The sequence below is a fragment of the Ipomoea nil genome, unplaced genomic scaffold, assembly GCF_001879475.1.
Source record: "Ipomoea nil cultivar Tokyo-kokei standard unplaced genomic scaffold, Asagao_1.1 scaffold2480, whole genome shotgun sequence".
NCBI classification, from domain to species: domain Eukaryota; kingdom Viridiplantae; phylum Streptophyta; class Magnoliopsida; order Solanales; family Convolvulaceae; genus Ipomoea; species Ipomoea nil.
In genome coordinates, this window is record NW_017618908.1 from 4361886 (window position 1) to 4386468 (window position 24583).

Genomic DNA, 24583 nt, shown 5'->3' on the forward strand with positions numbered 1-24583 from the left:
TAACTATTGTCTGAATGATCTCCTAGATTTGAATTGTGTAATTCTTGAATTATTTCTCATTTTCCCAACACATAATCTACTCTGATACCATATAGTAGACTAGAGAAGCAAAGAAAATTGAAACTTAATAATTATTAATTAATCAGAGAAAGCTTTTATTTGAATTCTTAAACATCAAAAACTTCTGTGGATAACACTATCCACAGACCCATCCAATAGTCCACTCTAATACATGTATGCATCATTTTACTATCCTTAATTTCATTAACGTAGAACAACATCTACTTATCCGAGGATAAATGGGAAGTCTCTAGCTTCAGCCTGGAGCTGGGAGAAAGGTGATAATTTATCTTTTCCAGATTGCATAAATTGTTTCAATGCTGCTGTTACTACAGGGAATGGGAGGAGAGATATGTCTTTTCCAGCTATCCATCTCGAAATCAAACCAACACACATATCAGGCTTGTGCTCAGTTGCAATGTGCCCTGCTCCCTGGTTTATTTATTATTTAAACCAAAAAAAAGTGTGAGAAAAATAATATATTATAGTTTTGGAAACGTCTATGCCCCTATCGGGGGGTATCATGTCTGTTCAGAACGTGGTGTCATTTGTATAATACTAGGTTTAATCAGGTACCTGGTACTATTGAAAATCATTTCAGTAATGTATAAGATATGGTATTATTAGAATGATATTTTTTCAATAATGAGAAAAACCCGCAACCACTATCTAAGGCGTGCACTGGGTAAATCACGCTCATGTATAATAGCCCACTAATCACGCACGCGGAGTAAACCACACAAGGAAGACCCTGTGTGAAAGGTCGAGAGAGTGTTGACAATAATTAAACTCGTAATCTTATTATATGAGAATCATGAGCCCACCCACTCAACTGCGTATTTCAGGGCTATTAGAATTGGTTTTAATAGCACCATCGATCATTTTATTGTACTTGGTATAATTGAAACTGGTTTCAATTACACAAATGTTACTATGTTTTGTAGTGGTGATATAAATTTTTCATATAAATCTTAAAGCATAGTGTTTAAATTAAATGATGAGATATGAGGCTTTAAAGTTCTTACCTTTACTGTTGCGTATGTCATATTACTGGTGAAATTTCTTGTGTAACTAGAGACAACCAAAACGATAAGAAGTTAATGTTAAAATAATGTATATAATTTTAGGATTTGAGAGAAAATTGAAAGGGTCAAATATGGAGGAATACCATACCCGCCAACTTCATGATTCACGAAATATGGAGCCCAATCATGATCGATGGTATAGTACAAATCTCTTATCCAGGCTTGAGTTGATTGGAACGGAACGATCATATCATGATCACCACTGTTTCAATAGTTAAATCACTCACTATTAAATTTTAACTTAATATTATGTTGTATCTAGTACAAACATGCAAATATATTAACAAGTAATAATATGAACAATAACATTAATAATATTCTATACAATCGTTACGAGTAACATATACTATATATATACCTGTATATAAGTGACCGGTAGCCTTTAGCATTAAGAATTGCATGATGCAGTCTTGTGTCTTGTACCGTAACCTTGTAGATTTTTGACACAGTATTCCAATTGCACCTTGTCCACTTGTTGGAAGAGACCTACATGCATTATTAAGGTAAAACGACATTTGTATCACAACTTATACTAGCTAGTTTTTATTTTTTGGGTGATAAGAAAAATCTGTAGAAAACCCGAAGTCATTACCCAAGAGTTTACAATGGGTTCAACTCCTATGTAATAGTTTACAAACTATTGAAGAGGTAAACTGTATTAAGAAGGTCCTGTGTGATAGCTTGACCGAGAGGGTGTTGGAAAAGATTGAACTCATCGTGACCGGTACGAATTGAACTTACACTAGTGTTATATGTATATGTGTGTATATTTAATTATTTATGTGTGTGTACACCTTACCTTACGAACGTGAAGAGCGTTTTGGACACTAGGGTCATTTGCCCAGTAGTTGGAAAGTCGATGGTAGTCAACCTATAATCATTGCAACTGTTTGTTAGGCCGGGTACATCTATTAAGCTGAAAAATTCTATACTTTTTATAACAAATTTAAAAACTGAAAAAAATACGTTTATTTATATATATATATTTTTAATTTGAAAACAGAGAATATAAAACAGAAACTGAAGAATTGAAACAAATGTAACATTTCATGTATATGTCAATTGTTGAAGTTCCATTATAGTTAGTTACATATGATCAATCATATAAAACATCAAAACAGAAGTAGTTTTACTTACACGACACCATATCCTATCATCGTCGTCATCATCACCATACAGATTGAGAAATTTCTCGTTGAAAGATCTGATACGTTGCTCATCAAGGGCTCTTCTTGCACCAAAAGATGCCTCTGGGGATGGTTCTTCAGGTCCACAGTTGGCCTCAAGAACATGTTGATCAGAAACCCCATCCACCAACTATATATATATATATATATATATATATTGCAATTGAAAATTTGATAATTAAGAATATTATTAAGCGAAATTGAAATTAAAAATCATGACTAAAGTGAGAAAATCATTATAGCTGACCATGGACAGAGCTAGCCTGGAGGCAGCTGCCCCCTACTCCCCACCCCACCCCTCTATATGTGTGTGTGTGTATAGCATTTATATAAAATTTATATTTAATTATGTTTAAAATATTAATTGTTTGAGTAGTTTAGTTGATCTACTTCATTGTATTCAAATTAATTTAGAAAAACTTAAAGTTGATCTAACTAAAAAAAAAAATTAAAATTTAGAAGTATTTATGAATATAGTGTTATTCAAACTTTTTTATCTAATGGATTATGTTTCATATTTAGGCATAAATATTTTCACATTTTCACCCCACACAAGTATATTTTTGGCTCCGACTCTAACTATTGTGTAATCTATAAAAATATTCTATTGTAATTTATAAATTATTTTGTATTTTAACCTTATTATGCTGGTTTGATATTTTGTGATTGACATTTCTATTGCCATTTAAACTTCGCCCCCACTCAATTAATTTTCTGACTTCGTCCAGATGACTGACCGAAAAAGAAAAACCAAAGTGAAAATGTAAGATGGTAGCAAACCTTATAGAACTTCTGAAGGCCTTGAGCACATAATTCGTTCTCTGGATCGACGTTCATATACTCATTTTCACAACTTTCATTCAATGACTATATAGACCAAAAAAAAAAGATTTGTAAGGATAAAGATATTGTTATTTTGTTTTTTGAAAGATTAAATAAACCCCTAGCTACTACTTTGTTCGGCGGGTAAACACTGCTCTTGTAATAGCTTGCAACATCCAATTGTATGGAGATATTACCTCAAAGAATTCAGTTGTGAGAAATCCCATTCCATAAGCAAATACAACTCTGAAATTTTCTTCATGAGGATAAGTTTTGGGGTTGCCCAATATATATCCCTAAAAACAAAAACATCCAATTAAATGATTAATTACTAGAAATAAATAATTAAGGTGTTATATATATATATATATACATATATATATACATATATATATATATATATATATATATACACACACACACAAACACAACATGCCTCAAGGTTGATTGGCTTCTCCGCAGCTTCATTTCCTGCAAATTTTGAAACATGGTACTACCCGTAATGTGCCTCAACTCTTTTCAGAATAAAACATACTTTCACGAAACGTGTAAAGATTCATTATTATATATAAAACTTCAATAAATTAATAATTGTAAATATCGTCAAAGAAGGAAACTTTAATGTAATTATTTTCTTTTTAAATATCAACACTTTTTGTTTTTTTTTTCTTGTTTTCATATGTTGAATAATTGATGTATAAGTTTAGCATCCACATTTGTGGATTTGAGAAGTTTTTGCATAGACTAAAAATCATGGAAATAGTTTTTGGCTAATGGGAGAAGAAGATTAATATTTTGGACAAATTTTATTCCTGCAAATGAAAATTTTTGTCAAAACAAAAAAAAAAAAAAAGGAGGGAGGGGTGGGAACGCGTGCGCTTATAGTGAGATAGTGAAAAAAATAATAATTCTAAAATTTGGGGAGAAGAGTTTTTTAGATTAAGTGAGATAGTGGAGGATGAGGTGAATGCTGGGGCACACAAAATAAAAAAACCTCACTATAAATGTGAATTTGTGTTAATGAAGTGTGGAGTTCGTACCATCCGATATAAGTTGAACAATAGTAGGAACAATAAGACCTCCATAAGAACTGCTAGCAATGAAGAATTTATTTGATACAAAGTCCTGGTTCTGTCCAAACCACTATAAATGCACCGAAAAAGAAGAAATAATTAACATTAGTATTTTAGACTTTTATTCTTTCCTAAAACTCCCTCTTCAATCAATTAATTCAATTGATCATTCACACACAAAAACATATTTTCGATCTTATGAATGAACATGATGGGGTGCAACATATATATACCTTTTGTAGAAATTCATAAACGTATTTGCTCGCTTCTACATCAGTGTTAGTGGTTGTATTGGTCGAGTATGAAAATCCAATATTTGGCAGTTGATCCAAAAAGATTATGCTCGCATTCTAATAATTCAAAAGAAAAATTAGAAATGAAATAATACGCACACATACGTACATATATATATATATATATATATATATATATATATATATATATATATATATATATATATATATTATGTGTGTGTGTATGTGTTTTTCTGGGGGGGGGGGGGGGGTGTTATGAAATATGGTTTAATTTCGGTCACCTTTGTTAATGATTGTTCATTAAACAACAATGTTGGTAGGGTTCCATTATACACTTTTGCGTCAAAAAATAGTGGCCCTGCGTGAGGAGTAACGTTAATTTGATAGTCAAAATGATCAAATTCCGATACTTGTTAATTAAATTTGTGGAAAAAAAAAGTAATTTAAACAAATTGTTAGTACAGAATTACCTATTTCGTAGATAAGTCCGGTTAAAGATGAGCAACCCTGTTCTCCAGAAATCCAAAGTATGAGAGGATCATCTTTGGGATTTGTTTCTGATTTAACAAAATAGTAAAAGAGCTGTATTTCCTCGGATTCACCCACACCAATGTACCTGTTTCATATTTCCAAATGAAACAATAATTAGCAAAAGAATGAATATACAATAATGTTAGCATCGACGAACTTTCATGTAAAACAAATAATAATATGATGTGTGCTTATGTGTATATGCCTAATTTTTAGGTATAAAACTATACGCTAACTTTAATAGGGTCTATTTTTTTTTTTCGTTATGCCTCGGACCTATAAAATGATAGGACCCTGCCTGTTCAAATCTTATCAACTCGATAAAACTTTCGTAGCATATAAAAAAAAATTGGAGGATGGTAATTATGACATATATACCCAGTCTCAAGATGGAAAGGGAGGGGCCCTTCAAAGCCAGGAAGAACATCAACCTTTGAGCCTGCAGAGATTACATGTTCTGGGAAAACCCCTACCACTGCAATAATAGCAAGGATCACAAAATGATTCAAAGAAAGTTTCATCTCTCAACTCGGAGATGACTAGGAATGCTGCGAGTAATTATAAAATATATGCATGCATACATAGATAATTAGATATATATATCTATAGATTGCTCAGTTGAGGAGTGGAGTGGGGTTTAGGGGGGGGGGGGGAGGGGTGCGGGGTAGTGTACAAGGAGTTGATAATTATGAGTGGGTGAACAACGTGACAATGCAACAAAATTGGTAATTTTTACGTACAAGATATTATATATATATATATATATATATATATATATATATATATATATATATATATATATATATATATATATATATATATATATATATATATATATATATATGGCACACACACAAATTTACAAAATCTCGGGACGGACAATCTCAGCTAGGTTGGTCAGACAGTTCGTAATCACAAAATTTCAAATTTGACTAGAGTAGCCTATTGACCTTTTTGGTTTGAATCAATTAGTTACGAGTAACGTAACCTAGGTAATTAGTTTGTTAGTTAGGGTAACACCAACCAAGTTAGTCACTAGTCAGTTTGTTGGAATAATCACAAAGTTTCATGTTTGACTCCCATTAGTTGTGGGGTTTCTTAGAACATGATTAGAGAGAATAAGAATATGATTATAGAAGAAATAGAATAGAAATAATGTTATCCCATTGTTTAATTCAGTTGCGAAATTATATAAATTAAAAATTATATTCAAATATTTAGTTAATTAGTTGAGAATAGGAAAAAATAATATATAATTAAATCACAAAAATCCTCATACTAAAAATAATATTTAGGGTAAAAAGTGAAACGACTCGTATTCTTTACTCCAACTCGTATATAACAACAATATTAATTAACTATTTATACATACATTCCGCGTTATATTAATTATTAGTATATTACTACCAAAATATGTCATTGTTCGTTGTTCCTAATGAGATGTCCTTTTTTCAGTCGAGGTTAAAATAAACATTAATTAATGTATCCGTTTGTGGTTGTTGAACCACGGGCACTATGTCCATCGCTTTAAGATTTTACCAAACACATGTACAATCCTAGCTTAGCTTGTTCTAGATAATTAATTTACATACAATATATATATAGTTGAGTTCAGGTGCGGTTGCGCCTTCCCGTGTGGTTAGTGCGACCGCACCAATAATTATATAAATATACATCATCAACTTAGTGGACCACAGGACTATTTTTTAACATTGCAGATGCCTGTATGCCGATTATTTATTATTTTCTCAAACTCCAAATAAGAACAAAATATCATCACAGAGAGGTGAATAAACTATTGAAGCTCACTTTCTCATATTGGAAAAGAATATATATATATATATATATATATATATATATATATATATATATATATAAGTTTGTTCATCTCATCTCATTAGAGTCAAGGTACGCAAGCACAAAGAGTCAACAACGAATGTTTGCACTGAGACTCAATTTCATGACCTCCCACACAACGAATGTTTGCACTGAGACTCAATTTCATGACCTCCCACACAGAAGAGGTCACTACATGCCATCTAAGCACAACGTGCTTGGCGAACTCATGACTTTAAAACAATCATTTAATAATATTTGCACTTAACCATTAGAGCATCCATAATAGTAAAGATATTTTGTGATTTTTGAGAAGTTTTTGTAAGTGTGATTAGGAAAGAGAATAAGGGAGAGGAGAAAAAAAAAAGAAAAAAATAAAGAAAAACTTATTTTAAAATAAAAAAATACAAAAAAGGGACTATCAGGTGCGCTTAAAGCACCACCGGACGCGTTCACTGCACGCGCCCGTGTGGCTTCTGCTGTGAGCGAAACGCGAACAGCAGCCCATGGCCTTCATTTATTTCTCTTTCCTTGGGAAGAGAAATAACCCAAACCTTGCAGGGAGAGCTGCCCCTCTCTCCGCCATGTAGGCAATCAATCCTCAAAAATCGTGAATAAACTCCCATAATCTTCTGATATTGATGATGCTCTTACAATCATATAATATACTAATTCAATTAGTAAATATTTATTAGATAAAATTAATTTATTTTATTAATTAAGCTCCATATAGGGGCCCAAAGCTTGAATGAACACAACTCCAAAGCTAATTTCAAGTTTTTTTTTTTGGTCGAAATAAAGTTTAAAAAAGTTTCAAATGTTGACAAAAATCCAATTTTATGCTTTAATTATTTTCAATTAACCCATACAATTAAAAAAATGCAATATATATGATATTCTTGGTTTGAGCCAGCTAGTTATGTGTAATCTAAAATGGTTTATTGTTTTGTAATATTTTACTAATTAATAAGGTCACAAGGCGAAATTCACACAGAGCGTACATTTGGATAGTGATTGTGAGCTTTTTTCACAAATCAAATGGATAGATAATAGCAATAACAATCCTAGAGTTAGTACATGTTCATCCTTCCATTTTTGACAAATGTCACAGATATAGACATAACCAATGACTTCTTTCTTCATCACAACCAAATAAAAATTAAAGGCCTTTTAAGGCTATAAGTGGCTAGCTTTTTGGCCTGAATACCCTCCCAGATTTGAGTTGTGGAATTCTTGAATTAATTTTCTTCTTAACCCTCCATTTTTCTCAACACATCATTTGCTCTGTTACCAAATATAACACTTTGGGAAGTTCAAGAAAATTTAACAAAAGGAAAGGATTGAGAAATAGGTTTGCAGAGGAATAAAGGGGTTGTTTTAATATTGTCCAATAAAGATTTTGACCTGTTTGGTAACATAGTTAGTTTATCAGGTAATTTTGATTTATTTGATCACTATTAACTGTTTAACTTGGTTAAACAACTAATATAAATGTTTGATTAGTTAATTTTTTGTAACAACTTATTGCTTCAAAATATTAAAATTCAAAAAGTTGCTCAAAGCAGCTTTTTTGATAAACTTTTTGAGAAAGTCATTTTGCATGTAATCAGCTATCAGCTAACAACTAATTTACCAAACACCTTTCTACAATCAGCTAATGTTATCAATTAGTCAAACTCACTAACTCAATCAGCTAACAACTATTTACCAAACACCCCCTTTCTACGTTTTCAATTTTATACAAAAATTATATTAATAAGCACGCATTTTATAAACAAATACCTAAAAACATAATAAGTCTCAGTCAAAGTTACATCCTTAATTTATGTCCATGCATGTTTTTAGTGCTAATCATTTTGTACATTATGCTTTAATTTTAGAGTTGTACTATATAATTTTTGGACAAAAATACCTCTACCGCTATAACTTTCGTTTTGTTTTATATTATTGTTACCATACACATGCATCCACCATATTTTCTTATATTCTTTAATGATAATAATATTCGTAGACACTATATATTGGATTAATATAATAAATAAATTTGATTTCATATAGATTTAATTTAGTAAAGATTTTTTAGTTATTTTTAAAAATATAAATATTGGATATTTGTTTTTGCACCTCGCGTATAGAAAATGCTAGTATATTATAATAAAACTCAACCTTACATCTCAATAATGGTCAGTCTATAATATTTAAAACTTAAATAAAAGTTCGATTAAACACGCAAGAAGCTACTCGAGTCGAGAACTGACTTAATATGATTTAGTTCGTTACTCGAACTACTCAAGCTCACAATCATCAAATTAATATGATTTAGTTCGTTACTCAAACTACTTGAGCTCACAATCATCAAATCAAACACAAGTAACTTTTAATACATGTGGAACTTAATACATGAGTGGACTAGATAAGTAGTCTTGATAAGCATTAATTAATTAAGCAGGGAAAGCTTTTATTTGAATTCTTTAAAAAAAAAAAAAAAAAAAAAAAAAAAAAAAAAACTCAGTGGATAATATATGGGAGGGACACTATCCAATGTCCACTCTAATACATGTAAGCATCCATCATAATCCTTAATTAAGTTCATAAATAGGTAGAACAGCATATAGTAGTTATGCGAAGATAAATGGGAAGGCTGTAGTTAAAGCCTGGGGCTGGGAGAAAGTTGAATCCTTTGGAGTTATAATGTCTTTTCCAGCTATCCATCTTGAAATCAAAGCAACACACTTATCAGGCCATGGCTCAGTAGCAATATGCCCTCCTCCCTGATTTTTTTTTTTTATATTATTTGAACAAAAAAAAAATGTGAGAAAATAATTGAACAGTACACATCACTCGGAAGACCTTATATTATGTAAAGGACTCGACCTTCAGACCGACGTCAAATGATTGGATATGAGGCTTTAAAGATCTTACCTTTATTGTTGCGTATGTCATCTTACTAGTGAAATTTCTTGTGTACCTAGAGACAACAAATACAACAAGAATTTAATGTTAAAATGTATATGATTTTAGGGTTTGAGAGAAAATTGAAAGGGTTATTGTTATATGTGGAGGAATATCGTACCCGGCAACCTCAGTATACGCCTCAAATCGAAACGGGGGAGCAATGACATCTTGCTCTTTGCTATTTCAATAGTTAATAAACAAAATTTTAAATTAAGATTTTGATTAATATTAGTATTATATTGTGATGTATCTGGTACAAAAAGGCAAATGTAACAAGTAATATGAAAATAAGGTTAATAATAGGGGAATATCGTACCTATGAATCACGTAATATGGAGTCCAATCAAGATCGATGGTATGGTTCAAAGCTTTTATCCAGGCTTGAGTTGATTCGAAGGGAACAATCATATCATGATCACCGCTGTTTCAATAGAAAATCATTCACTATTAAATTTTAAGTTAAGACGTCTAGCTATTTATATTTAGTACAAATATGCAAATGTAACGAGTAATATGAAGAATAATATTAATAATATTATGTAATATGTACCGCCTATTCACAGGCGATATCGCCTTATATATATGTGTCATACTTGTATATAAGTGATCGGTAGCCTTTAGCATTAAGAGCTGCATGTTGTTGTCTTGTGTCCTGTATCGTAACTTTGTAGGTTTTCGACACAGCGTTCCAATTGCACCTCGCCCACTTTTTGGAAGAGACCTGCATGCATTATGGTAATTAAACAACATTTGTATCACCAATGTTGCAGAAGGCGCTAGGCGCTAGGCAGACGTTCAAGGGGCGCCTAGACTAGACGGTCGAGTAATTCGAGTATATTGTCTTCACTTTTTTAACTTAGGGTTAGGAGTTGATGTTAGACTGTTATAATCCCACTAACTAGTCAAATGCATAGGTTAGATGGTTAGTTGAGTACATGGTTGGAGAAATATAGAAAATGAGTAGCCGAGAAGGCAAAAAACCACTACACTGAGTTGGGCATCGACTCGACTGAATTGAGCACTCAAATCGGCCAAGTTAGGCGCCCAACTCGGCGCTTAGGGCGCCTAGTCGGCCAGTTAGTCGGTCGACCGACGAAAAGTGACCTAGAGCTGAAATCGCCTAAGTCTAGGGGCGCCTAGGACCTAGTCGGTGCCTAAGCGGTCACCTAGATCGATTTTTACAAGAATATGTGTACACCATACCTTACGAACATGAAGAGCCTTTTGGACGCTAGGGTCATTTGCCCAGTAGTTGGAAAGTCGGTGGTAGTTAACCTATAATCATTGCAACAGTTAGGGCACATCTACAAACCCAAAAACAATATATATAGAAAAATAAAAGTAATACGTTATTATTATTATTATTATTATTTATAAACATTTTTCTAATTTGAAAACTGAGTGAACAAAAACAGAAACTAAAGAATTAAAACAAATTTAACATTTGAATGTGTATCTCTATCGTTGAAGATCATCATTCATAGAAAACATCAAAACGGAATTAATTTTACTTACACGACAAATTAGGTTATTATCATCATCATCATCATCATCATGGCCATCCAGATTGAGGAATTTCTCATTGAAAGGTCTGATACGTTGTTCATCAAGGGCTCTTCTTGCACCCAAAGATAACTTTGGGGTAGGTTCTTCAGGTCCACAGCAGGTCTCAAGAATGTGCTGTGCACAAATCCCATCTACCAACTGTGTATATATATATTGCAATATTCACCATGTCAAAATTTAACTAAATTTTCAAAATATATAGTCTCTCAATTAGAGTAATTTTTAATTTTAGTTCTGGATTTCTAATTTTGTCTAATAATGTCTTTAATTATTTGAATTATTCATAAAACTAAAATATGCAAAAACTCGATTAGGACATTACTTTAAGAGTGTTGAGCATATAATATATATATATATATATATATATATATAACCATAAATGTGCAATCAACTATCATCTTAGACGTTTAGTTGAGATGGAGCACATGCTTCAATTAGAGGGCTAAAATAGGCAAAAATTTAATAATTATGAATATTATTATAGCAAATTGAAAACCGATGACTAAATAGTAGATTGACCATTTCCTTTAAAAAAAAAAAAAAAAAAAAAAAGTGAAGAAGTGAGATGGTAGCTAACCTTATTGTACTTCTGAAGGCCTTGAGCACATAATGTGTTCTCCTGATCCACGTGCATATACTCATCCTTACAATTTTCTTTCAATGACTATATAGACCAAAAAAAAAAAAACAATTAATTTCTGAGATGTGTATTGTTCTGAATTGAGACTTTTTTTCATGTGAATCGTTGTATTGTTATTATCTGGTATGAAGATATTGATAAATTTCAACATAAAATTGTATGGAAATATTAACCTCATAGAATTCAGTGCTGAGGAATCCCATTCCAGCAGCAAATTCAACTCTGAAATTTTCTTCATAAGGAAAAGTTTTGGGGTTGCCCAGTATATAGCCCTAAAAACATAAACATGCATGTAATTACTATAAAAAGATATATAAAATTTGATGAATATAAATAAATATATATACCACGTACCTCAAGATTGATTGGCTTCTTGGCAGCTTCATTTCCTGCAAATTTTGAGATATAGTACAACCCATAATGTACCGCTTTTCAGAATAAAATATACTTTCACCAAACGTGTAAAAATTTGATTATTATATATAAAATTTCAATAAATTAATAATTGTAAATATATCCAAAGAAGGAAACTTTAATGTAATTGTTTTCCTTTTAATATCAACACTTCTTTTCTCTTGTTTTCATATGTTGAATAATATATAGATGTATTTGTTAAGAGAGTTTTTTTTTTTTTTTTTTTTTTTTTTTTTTTTTTTTTTGAAAAATGTTAAGAGAGTTATATATATAAAATAACAATAGAAGGACAACAATAAATTATTGTTTTATCTTTTCAATAAAAAATATGTGAATTTGTGTTAATGAAGTATGAGAGTTCATACCATCTGATATATGTTCAACAATAGTAGGAACAATAAGACCTCCATCAGAACTGCTGGCGATGAAGAATGGATTTGATACAAAGTCTTGGTTCTGGTCAAACCACTGTATATACACCAAAAATGAAGAAAAAAAGAAATAACTATAATTATTATATCATTGCACACTACATCGTGTCGGTAATATATATATATATAGTCATGAACATTGGGTGCAGCATATACCTTTTGTAGAAATTCATAAATGTAATTGCTTGCTTGTACATCAGTGAAAGTGGTTGTTTTGGTTGAGTATGAAAATCCAATATTTGGCAGTTGATCCAAAAAGATCATGCTGGCACTCTAATAATAGCATAAGAAAAAAAAAAAGAAATTAGTAATAAAATAAAAGGCACACATACATGATACAAACATAGATATACATGTGTGGGTGGGAGGGGGGGGGGGGGTATGAATTGTTCCAATCACCACCTTTGTTAATGAATGTCCACTAAGCAACAATGTTGGTAGGGTTCCATTATACACTTTTGCCTCAAAAAATAGTGGCCCTGCGTGACGAGCAATATTAATTTAGTAGTCAAAATGATCAAATTTTGACATGTATTAATTAAATTTGTGAAAAAAAAAATGGTAATTTAAATAAATTTTTAATTAGTAGAAAATTACCTATTTCATAAACAAGTCCAGTTAAAGATGAACAACCTCGCTCTCCAGAAATCCAAAGTATGACAGGATCATCTTTGGGATTTGTTTCTGATTTAACAAAGTAGTAAAAGAGTTGTATTTCTTCAGATTCACCTACACCAATATACCTGTTGCACATTTTCAATTGAAACAATAATAAGCAAGAGAATAATTATACAAGAATGTTAGTGGCAACAGACCGACATTCCCGTAAAATTGAGAATGTTATGATGTGTGTATATACGTATCCTCTAAAAAAGTTAGGTTGCGTTTACTCCAATTATTCAATTTTCCACTCTTTATTTAACCTCTTAGCTTATCAAAGAGGCCAGACTTCAGATTTTATCACCTCGATAAAATTTTTGTACCAAATTAAAAAAAGATTAGAGGATGGTAATGATGACATATATACCCAGTCTCAAGATGGAAAGGGAGGGGCCCTTCAAAGCCAGGAAGAACATCAACCTTTGAGCCTGCAGAGATTACATGTTCTGGGAAAAACCCTACCACTGCAACAGTAGCAAGGAACAGAAAATGATTGAAAGAAAGTGAATGCTTTGTAGATGGTTTCATCTCTCAACTCGTAGATGAAAAGGAATACTTTAATTGCATACATACAAACATATATATATAGGTAGATTTCTCAGTTCAGCAGGTGGGGGTGGGTGGGTGGGTAGTGTACATGGAGTTCTTAATTAATTACGAGTGGGTGAACAAAGTGACAATATCACAGTACAATTGGACAATAGGAATATAAATAAATATGGAAGAAATAAAATAGAATAATTGTTATTCGATTGTTCATTCAATTGCGAAATTATATAAAAATTATACGGAGTATTCAATATTTAGTTGGTTGAGAATATGAAAAAGAATATACAACCAATTGATAAAAATACTAATACTAAATAATAAATATACACACACGTACACATTATTTATATATACATACATATATGTATTTAATTGTTTATACAAAATAATTAAATAAATAAATGAATTAATAAATAAATACACACACACCAAGTTAACTCAGCTAATTTGATCGAAATGGACGAATTAACTCGACTGAGTTAGGCGCTAGACGGCCCGCCTAGGCAGGGCCAGATTTTAGGTTGTGCAAGTTGGGCTACCGCACATGGCTCCCAATTTTAGAGGGCCCCAATTTTTTTATTTTTTATTTTTTTTGAAAGCCACCAAAGATGGTGATTATATTAGAGATAAGCTGCAACAAAATCCGGAGGGATAGAGTCCCAATACATCGCATGAGTCTGAGTAAAAGCATGAGATGCTAACGCATGTGCCATAAGATTATCTAGTCTAGGAACAAAAATAACTGGGCATAAAGTAAAAGTTGACAAAATAGTCCTGCATTCATCAATGATATAGCCAATATAGGAGCGCATCTGTGTGGCTTGTGTCGTTAAATGGTGTTGTAGATTGCGGCAGTCCGTGTGTAGTTGTACCGAGAGTATCCCTTTTTCCTTCAACCATGATAAAGCCTCCTTACATGCCAAAGCCTCCGTCATCAACGGAGATAGGCAATCGGGTAGCTGCGTACTGAAACTCGACATGTATTGGCCGTCGTTGGACACCACAACCGCGTCTGCCGTAGCCCTTCCCGTAGACGCATGAAAACCTGCATCTACATATGCCCTGGGCAGTCCATTTCCGCCACTGCCAGCAGTGATGGAAGGCTGCGCTGTCATCGTCCCCCCATGCAACGAGCACCACGCCTGGGTCGCAGCTCTTGCGGCATTGATTACCCACTTGGGCAAGGGTAAAGTACGCTCTCATACCGCCTGGTTTTTCGCCCGCCATACATAGTATAGGACCGCGGCTGCCATAACAAGTTGGTCAGAAGTGAGTGTTTTCATAATCACAACAAACCAAGTCTCAAAAGAATCGGCCACAACATGCATAATAGGCAACGAAGATTCCCGCCATACAGTTTGCGAAAAAACACAAGATACTAGAGCATGCATTGTATGTTCATGATGAGTAGCGCACATAGAACACGCTGGATCAATTTCTACTCTTTTTGTTATGAGATTAGTAGTGGTAGGGAGAACACCACTCAACGCCTTCCATAAAAATAATTTCCACTTGGGTGGCATCTTCATCTTCCATATGTGGAGCCAGTCACGAAAACCTCCAGTATTGTGGGCATAATTTCCAACAATAAGTTTGTAACCACCCTTAACCTTATAGTTTCCATTTGGGTCCCCTGCCAATACCATGTGTCTGAGTAATCTGGGCATATAGGCATAGAGGGGCCCAGGACTAATATTTAATTTTTACCTAGCTAGTTTAGAAATAAAAATTAAATGTTTTCAATTAATCTTAAAAGGTTCAATGAAGAGATGGTAAAAATGTGTATTTATTGTATTTTAACTTGGAGGTCAAAGGTTCGAAACTTGCATATGTTAGTTTTAAAAATTATGATTTTGGAGGGCCTCAGTTATTTACGCCTAGACCGATTTTTGCAAGAATGATTATATATATATATATATATATATATATATATATATATATATATATATATATATATATATATATATATATATATACTAGTTATTTACGCGCATTGCGCGATTGGGATAATGCCCAATATTTTTTTTTAAATAAGTATTTTAAAGTATATCAAGACAAGATTATATTGAAATTGTTCATGTATAGATAATTGAATGTTCAATTTGTGTATTTAAAGTGGTAATTTTAAGTTTACAAATGTAAGATAATATAGTCAAGATTGATTATAATTGTCAATAAAATAATTGTATAGGTATGATTGAAACCAAATACGGGACATAAGGGAGAACAAATAAAAATTAAAGCATAAAATATTAAATATATATTAATATTGTTTGAGGAGATTCCTGCAGTAGGATTTGTGGTTAGAGTTTTATTAAGACTTTAATATTAGAATTAGATTAATGTTGTAGTTATAATACTATATTAGACTTTAATATTTGAATTAGACTACGGTAAATTAACGGTACTTAATGGAAAAGTTAACATAATCATATAATTAAGAATAAATTAAGAAATTTCAAGGAAAAATTAAAATCTGAACAATCTGAACTATTCATTTGATTTAATAATTTGACGGTCATTTTTTCTACCCAATGTTTATAATTAAATAAATATTTGAAAGTATATCAATGCAAGATTATATATGAGAAGTTCAACATAAGTAATTTAATGTCTAATTTGTTTATTTTAATATGTAATTCATAGTATATGAATACAATGTAATATAGGGAATTTATTATAATTGTTACTATTTTTTTTAAATAGTAATCAAGTATTTTTGTTGCAGAGGGTTCTAATATATTTAATGAATGCACATATATACAAGATCAATGAATGAATCAACGGTACCAGTCTTTTAGGTGTTTTGCTTAGTGTTCATTAGTTCAACCATTATTGTTGAATAAAATTATTATGGATAAAGAAATTCCTAATTTAAGGAATTTAGATGTAGTAAAAATTTAAAATTTTTAATTATAATGTAACCCAAAGATATTGGACGATTGAAAAATATGATGTAACCCAAATATCAAAATGCTAAAGAAAGTGTTTTAGTTATTCAACAGTTTGAAGCAACAATTTGTTTCAAACCACTGAAAATACAAACATTGCAATTTACAATATTTTCAGTTTTTCACTTAGCGTTTTTGAGAATGACTTCCCCAAAACACATCTATATTTTAAAAAAAAAAATCATCATCATCATCATCATTTTAAATGTTAATTTAAAAAGCTAATTTTTAAAAATATCTTTTTACCAACTGTTGATATAATTCACATGTCAAATCTGCTAACGTTAACCGCTAACTGCTAATTGTCAAACAAGGACATTGCGAGGTAGTTTCTCACTTAATTTGTCGTGTGATTTGAATACTCTCTTTGTCAACAAATTCCTCAAGTAGTTGATATGATTGACTTTATTAATTTAAATTTTTAAAATTTTTTTCATGGTATTAATAAAATACTTGGTAAATAAATATATATCATTATTTTGTATTATAACTTTGATATTTAATTAAAAATAGTGCACAAAAAAAGATAATAGACAATGTAGTGAATATAATCAATTGATGAATTTTAATGTAAAGAATTTTTACATTGGAGAAAAATAAAGACAATATAACTAATGAAATTATTTCTCTTAATTAATTTATTGATAATGAATACTTTTTTTTTTTTTTTTTTGTAATAAAGACATTGTAAGGGCAATGTAGCGAATATAATCAATTGATGAATTTGAATTTTGAATGTAAAGAATTTTTATATTGGAGAAAAATAAAGACAATATAACTAATGAAATTATTTCTCTTATTTAATTTATTGATAATGAATAATTTTTTTTTTGAATAAAGACATTGTAGACACATAATTCTAAATAGAATACTAATTATGCCAACTTTGATTGAGATCGGGTTCGAACCTAAGACCTTTCTTATTGAAATCAATGAGTAAGTTAACGGTGAACTAACAGAAACTAACGGAAAAGATAATATTTAACGGAAAAGTTAACGGATAATCATATTCGTTAAGGATAAATTAGGAAATCTCAAGGAAAAATTAAAATCTTATCAATCTGAGCCATTCATTTGATTAAAAAATTTGACCGCCATTTTTTCTACCCCCATTATAGGTCTACTCTCTTGGGCTCTTATTAGTATAGTATTGTGTGTGTGTGTGTGTGTGTGTGTGTGTGTGTATATATATATATATATATATATATATATATATATATATATATATATATATATAGATTTTGAATCCGGTGCACCCCCTTAGTTAGATGAGTTCGTGAGCCATAATCCTGGTCGTTTGATTTCATTTTTTAACGATGCAGATTTTATGCTTTGTTTAGACATGTGCCAGCTATTTTTATTAAGTTAGGGGGTAGTTTTGTCTTTTGGAACGGTGCTCATTATGTTAAGTCATTAAAGTGCATTGTTTTTGGGTCGTGTGTAGAGATAAATTAGGACTTTTTGTTTTCTCTCACATTGCCACCGCTTCATTAGGTCTTTGTTTTTCTTCTCGGTAATCTTCATCTTCCTTCGCGTAATTTAGGGCTTCCAGGGTCTGTGGTCGATTTTGTGTTGTTTGGATCATTGTTCTTCATGGCTGGGTCGAGCTCGAGGAAATCTAAGCGGCTTAGGGGTTGTTCGTCCGATCCCATTCCAGGTTTTCAGATTTTTTGTCATCTTTTTGCTTTGTTCGTATGGTTTTTAATGTTTTTGCAGTTATCTTTTTTTTTTTTTGTTTCTGGGTGGTATAGTATTTTGGTGTCTGTTGTGGGCTTTGTGGGTTCCTAATTTGGGTTTTGTATGGGGTTCTTTTTTGGGGGTTTTTCCGCCGGTATGGAAGGGTTTGGGCATTTGTGATGAGTGGCGGGTGTTCTCGAGCGGGGATTGCGGCGGTGGGTATGTAATTTTTTGGGAGGGTTTGTGGGCTCGTTTGTGCGTATAGAGCTTGTAATAAGTGCATATTGCTGATTTGGGGAGGGGGGGGGGGGGGTTGGTCATGCTAGTGGTGTTGTAACGGGTCTGGCTTTGTTTTTACTTCGTAGTGGGGTTTTTTTTTTCCCAGTGAGTTTGGATTTTTGCCGGTAATGTAATTAAATTATTTTTTAGAAGTATGCTATGTGCGTAGGAGTTAGGAGGTGAATGCAGTGTAGTATAAACATGTTGTAGCTTTAAGTACTATCACGTTGCGTGAAGACCATCGGACTGTGCGTTGCCAGTGTGGGGGGGGGGGGGGTGCATGTAGTTGTTGCTTCGTGCTTTATTGTGTTTTTTTTTTTTTGTTGGTCTGTTATTTCTTTTCATAATATGCTTGGTTTTTTTCCTGTTTGGGGTTTTGAGGGGGGGGGGGGGGTCGTGGCTTGTTAGTTTGGTAGCATGTGCGTATCAAGACCGGTAATTGAATTTAATTCTTTTTTGAAGTTTGTTGTGTCCGTAGATGTAAGGAGGTGAATGCAGTATAGTATTAACATGTTATAGGTTTAACTACTATCACGTTGCGTGAAGGTCATTGGTATGTGCGTGCTTGTGATTGAGAATGCCTTTCAGGGTCTGTGCGCTAAGGGCCTACAGTTGTTGCTTCGGGCGTTACTGGTTTTTTTTTTTTTTTTTTTTTTTTTTTTTTTTGATGGTCTGTATTGTCTTTGCCTATTATGTTTGTTTTCATTTCTGTTTGGGGTTATGGGGGGATGGGATCATGGATTATTAGTTTGGTAGCGTGACCGTATCGAGGTTGGTAATGTTCTTAAATTCTTTTTTTGAAGTTTGCTGTGTGCGTATGTGTAAGGAGGTGAATGCAGTATATTATTAACATGTTATATGTTTAACTACTATCACGTTGCATGAAGGTCATTGGTCTGTGCGTTGCTTGTGATTGAGAATGCCTTTTCAGGGTCTGTGCGCTAAGGGCTTACAGTTGTTGCTTTGTGCATTACTGTTTTTTTTTTTTGGTCTGTTTTGTCTTTGCCCAATATGTTTGTTTTCATTTCTGTTTGGGGTTATGGGGTGGGGGGGGGGGGGGGAGGCGTCGTGGGTTATTAGTTTGGTAGCGTGACTGTTTTGCGGCTGGTAATGTTCTTAAATTCTTTTTTTGGAGCATGATGTGTGCGTAGGTGTAAGGAGGTGAATGCTTTGTGCAATATGGTTGTTGAGTTTGTCCTTAGGTGATTGCTTTTTAGTTTTATGATGTTTTGTAGTGGTATTCTTTATGTTATGTGGTTTTTTGTTTTTGATTTCGGTCTTTTGATTTGTGCCATTTGCAGGGGATGGTGGTGTTAAGCCGGTGGGTGTAGTTGATGCGAGGGCACCTTTGCCACAGTGGGAAGTAGTAAAAGTGCCCCAAGAACCCGCTCAACCGACGCCGGATACGGATGGATCGGATGCTGAGCCTGACGAGGTTGATGAGGCAATTTTTCCCCCCTTGAAGATTTGCGCCTCTGCAAAGCATCTTGTCAAACCTTTCGTTTATACACGGCTTTTACAATTCTTTCCTCAATTTAAATATTGTGGTCAGTTTCGTTGGGATTTTGTTTCCAGATGTTGGTTTTTGTTTTGGGTTTTCACTTGAACATTTCGTATTACAGTTGTGTCCTATATTCGTCTTATGTTTTTTGAGTTTTTTTTTTATAAATGCATTTGAATTCTCACAAGCTTTACGTACGTGCACTCAAATGAACATTGCGTATTATAGATGAGTCATATATTACAACAGTACGCACCAACTTCAATCGTATAATGCACACACGGAAACATGCAAGCATTCATCTACAGCGTTATGCACAGTCTGATGGCCTACTACACACCTGACGGTGCACGCCAATGCATACGCACCATATTATTAATAACTACTTACTCTTGTTTTTAGGAGTAACGCAATCACCTTTTTTACTACTACGCACAGACTGGTGGCCTAGTAAGCGACATGCATAGACTGACGACCTACTACGCACACACCATATTAGTAATAAGTAATAAATCTTGTTTATGGTGTAACGCATTCACCTTTATATAACTACGCACACATCCTTGTTTGAAATAAAAATCAATTGTCAAGTGCGTGCAAACTTGGGTGCCAGCAGAGGACTAAACTAAAACCAAAACATAAAACTCACACAGAACAAGTGCTATGAACTATCTTCTATTCACTAATGCACACCGCGACACATGCATATTGTATTTGGTGTGTGCATTGGAGTGTTACGACGTGTACACTAGACAACATGATGCAAAGTTCCATTGCCAAAAATTTGCACACGCCATACCATAAAATGCACACACTAGTGTAAAAACAAAACTAAAAAAACGACATGATGCTAAGTTTATTTTCCAAAAATTTGCAAACGCCAAATCATACAAATGCACACACCACCGAAAAAAAAAAACTATTAATTTTTACAATATATTCCTTGTAAAACAAGCCAACCACAAGAAATCACGCACAAGAAAAGGCCTGTGCATATAGTGGTTGCATATTATAAGGATTGTGGTTGCGATTTTTTTTCACAATCTTTCACAGGCGAAATACACTCATTGTTGTCTATGCATCCTCTTGTCAACCTATCGATTTCACAAACAAACCTGTATGCAACCACCTGAACACGCACACGCTATGCACATAACAGATATTCTAGTTCGTCCACCAACCCCCACCCCCCTCCCACCATCCCAGCGAAAAAAACCCCAATATTCAGCGTATGCACAGACGGTGGCACGTAAATGCACTTACCCGTTCGTTTTCTCCTACAGCCTTGTTCACGCCAAGTTCACCTCATCAGCCTTTGTAGTAATTCAAAGTATTAATTTCCATCCATAAACTCCCTAATTTAATGCTACAGATTCCAATAATATTATGTCCATAAATAAATTAGAATTACAATTACTAATATATCCTTTACATTGGAAAATGTCCTTAGTTACTACCCTAATCTCTTATAATCTCAACCATTGATGGAAATTGAATCAATGGATATTAGGAGGGCTCATGATCTCATCTATTAGAGGGGGTGCACCGGATTCGAAGCCTATATATATATATATATATATATATATATATATATATATATATATATATATATATATATATATATTGGTATTAAGTAAATTTAAATTCTAATGAAACAGCCAAGCACCTTATGCTCAGATAGCACCCGGGTTAAATTCTCATATTGGGAGATTGTGAGTTCGAGCCTTAGTGGATACGTTATTGACTCTTTGTGATACTACATTGTAATAGAGTCAGAAGCATTCAGAAAAAGAAAAAAAAGGCAAGAATAAATAAAATCATTACGGTGTGTGAGAATGGCAATTCTCATTACAAAGGTAATAGTCAATTCCATAGAATTCTATTATGTGATTTTAAAAATTGAAATAAAATAAACATGTTTTATGAAATGCTATTCTACTCCTTGTATGTTTCATGAACCAATTTCGGTGTGTGAGAATGGCAATTCTCATTACAAAGGTAATAGTCAATTCCATAGAATTCTGAAATGCTATTCTACTCCTTGTATGTTTCATGAACCAAACATCTTGTTAGAGATGACTAATTACTGTTTCTCTCTTGGCCATGTTTCCATGTGTTATTTCTTTCATGGTTGTAAAAATTGCTAGGCGCTTCACATACACTTGCTCGGGGGCGCCAAGCGGTTAGACGACGATTAATCGGCGCCTAGGCGCCCGTGTATTTATTATTTTTAAAAAAATTATTTATTTATTTTTTAGTTTTTAAGACTAGATAATTCTAAATTATTTAATACTTTAGTTAATACTAAAATATTAAATATTAACCTAAAAAACATCTATAATTTGAAAAGTTTAGAGTTATTTCTCTCAAAACAACATATGTCATTTTGAGTGAAATAACTCATTTAAAAAAAAATGGAACAATAGCTAATCGGCCAATCACCAATTATAATGATACGCTAGGCAGTTGGCCAGCGCCTAGCGCCTAGGCACCGATTAATCGATGCCTAGACGAAATTTTTGCTAATACTGATTTCACTTAAAACATTTCAAGACCATTTATGTAATTAAAAGAGTTATCAGCCTGTTTCCAACAAACAAATGCATTTCAAGGTCTAATTTTTATTTTAAAAAATGGAATAAAAAACACACAAATCGTATTGTTTACTCTGATCTAACTCATATATAACAACAATATAATATTAATTAATTATTTAATGAATATCTCAATATAATCGATGTGTTATATTACAACCAGAATATGACATTAGTTTGAGCATGTCAATTATAGGTAAACTTGATTATTTTACTTTCGTATAACTTTTTATCAACTAAAATTACAAGACAAAGTTTACTTTATACACATTTTCGGGTAGTAACTAACCATTTCTCTCATCACAAAAATAAATAAATAAGGTATTCGTTTGTAGTTGTTGGACCACGGGCTACTATGTAGATCACGTTAACGTTTTACCAAACATGTACAATCCATGTTCTAGATAATTGAATTGCTATTTTCTTTTCTTTTCCTGTACGAGAATCCATTATTTTTAATTGTTTGTAAATAAAAAATATAAAAAAAATGCATGTTTCGTGTTGGATTCATCCATGAAAGATCACTTTTTGCGCAACCAAGCCATTATGTTTTTTTTTTTTTGTCATAAATGTCAAGATACATCAGAGTATTTAAACATGTGAGTGCAAAAAATAATATATGTTGTGTAGCATATTTATTGGAATATATTAATCCTTTATTAGTTTGGACTTTATTTAGAGGAGTTAATGTCATATGCATGAGGTCCTCCGATCAGAGTATAATGGTTTTGTCACGTTTAGTCCTAAATTTTTAAATTGATCACCCGTGGTCCAAGTAACCACCATTGTTCTTCAACTTTCAAAATTTAACCACATTGATCCTCCTAGAAGGACCGCTGCTGGTTAAAATTTGATAGTTGAAGGACCATAAATGGTTAACTTGGACCACAAATGGTAACAATTTGAAAGTCGAAGGACCACGAGTGATCGATTTGAAAGTTTAGGACTAAACGTGACAAAACCACTGTATTCGGAAGACCCCAGATGGTATAACTCTTATTTAGTGGAGTCGTTATGTTGTGCATCTGCTCACGGATGCAAAAACGACGTCGTTTTGACGTCGACTTAAAAAAAATAAAAATTCAAAATTGCATAACTATACATCCAGAATTGCATAACTACACATCCATAACTTCATTACTATACATCCAGAATTGCATAACTACACATCCATAACTTCATAACTATAAATCCACAATTGCATAACTTTATAACTATACATTCAGAATTGCATAACTTTGAGAACTAAATTGTACACTTCTACGTACAAGAAGTCCAAAGTCAAACCAAATCAAAACCTTCAATGTTCGTAACAAGTCATTTACTAGACCAATACAAAATCTATTAATTAAATAATTGACACAATGTTGTTTAGTTGATTTTTTTTTTTGGGTTTTTTTTTTTTCTCAAGACGGAAATTAATATAGGTATTTAATTTTCTTTACAATATAATAAGCAATCGTACATGCACCAAATTAATTAAGATATAAACAATGACAATAGTTGCTAGAGTTTATG

General features: G+C 32.5%; 1 protein-coding gene across 5 annotated transcripts; it reads right to left on the minus strand.

The window, feature by feature from the left end:
• Window positions 1-209: 209 nt before the first annotated feature.
• On the minus strand, window positions 210-14075 carry LOC109153031 (serine carboxypeptidase-like 11). 5 transcript variants are annotated; one of them, XM_019300757.1, is made up of 15 exons: window positions 13882-14075; window positions 13452-13597; window positions 13257-13333; window positions 13011-13127; window positions 12789-12891; window positions 12364-12398; window positions 12183-12281; window positions 11947-12033; window positions 11319-11507; window positions 11007-11078; window positions 10397-10524; window positions 10120-10224; window positions 9922-9981; window positions 1086-1131; window positions 210-492 (listed from the first exon to the last, which is right to left on the minus strand). In XM_019300757.1, exons 1-15 carry the CDS (start codon window positions 14040-14042, stop codon window positions 286-288), a joined length of 1632 nt encoding a protein of 543 aa, XP_019156302.1. In that variant the 5' UTR covers window positions 14043-14075; the 3' UTR covers window positions 210-285. The 5 variants fall into 5 exon arrangements, with proteins under 5 accessions (XP_019156302.1, XP_019156305.1, XP_019156304.1 ...); XM_019300760.1 differs by lacking the exons at window positions 9922-9981; window positions 10120-10224; window positions 10397-10524; ... (6 more) ...; window positions 13011-13127; window positions 13257-13333 and adding exons at window positions 1234-1347; window positions 1504-1631; window positions 1945-2016; ... (5 more) ...; window positions 4461-4577; window positions 4763-4839; XM_019300759.1 differs by lacking the exons at window positions 9922-9981; window positions 10120-10224; window positions 10397-10524; ... (4 more) ...; window positions 12364-12398; window positions 12789-12891 and adding exons at window positions 1234-1347; window positions 1504-1631; window positions 1945-2016; ... (3 more) ...; window positions 3591-3625; window positions 4195-4297.
• Window positions 14076-24583: the final 10508 nt, after the last annotated feature.

Coding starts and splice junctions, on each gene's coding strand:
- LOC109153031 (XM_019300757.1), bottom strand. CDS start 14,042: ATGAAACCATCTACAAAGCATTCACTTTCTTTCAATCATTTTCTGTTC. Junction 13,598..13,881: donor CCTTTCCATCTTGAGACTGG/GTATATATGTCA, acceptor AATGTGCAACAG/GTATATTGGTGTAGGTGAAT. Junction 12,034..12,182: donor TCAGCACTGAATTCTATGAG/GTTAATATTTCC, acceptor TGGTCTATATAG/TCATTGAAAGAAAATTGTAA.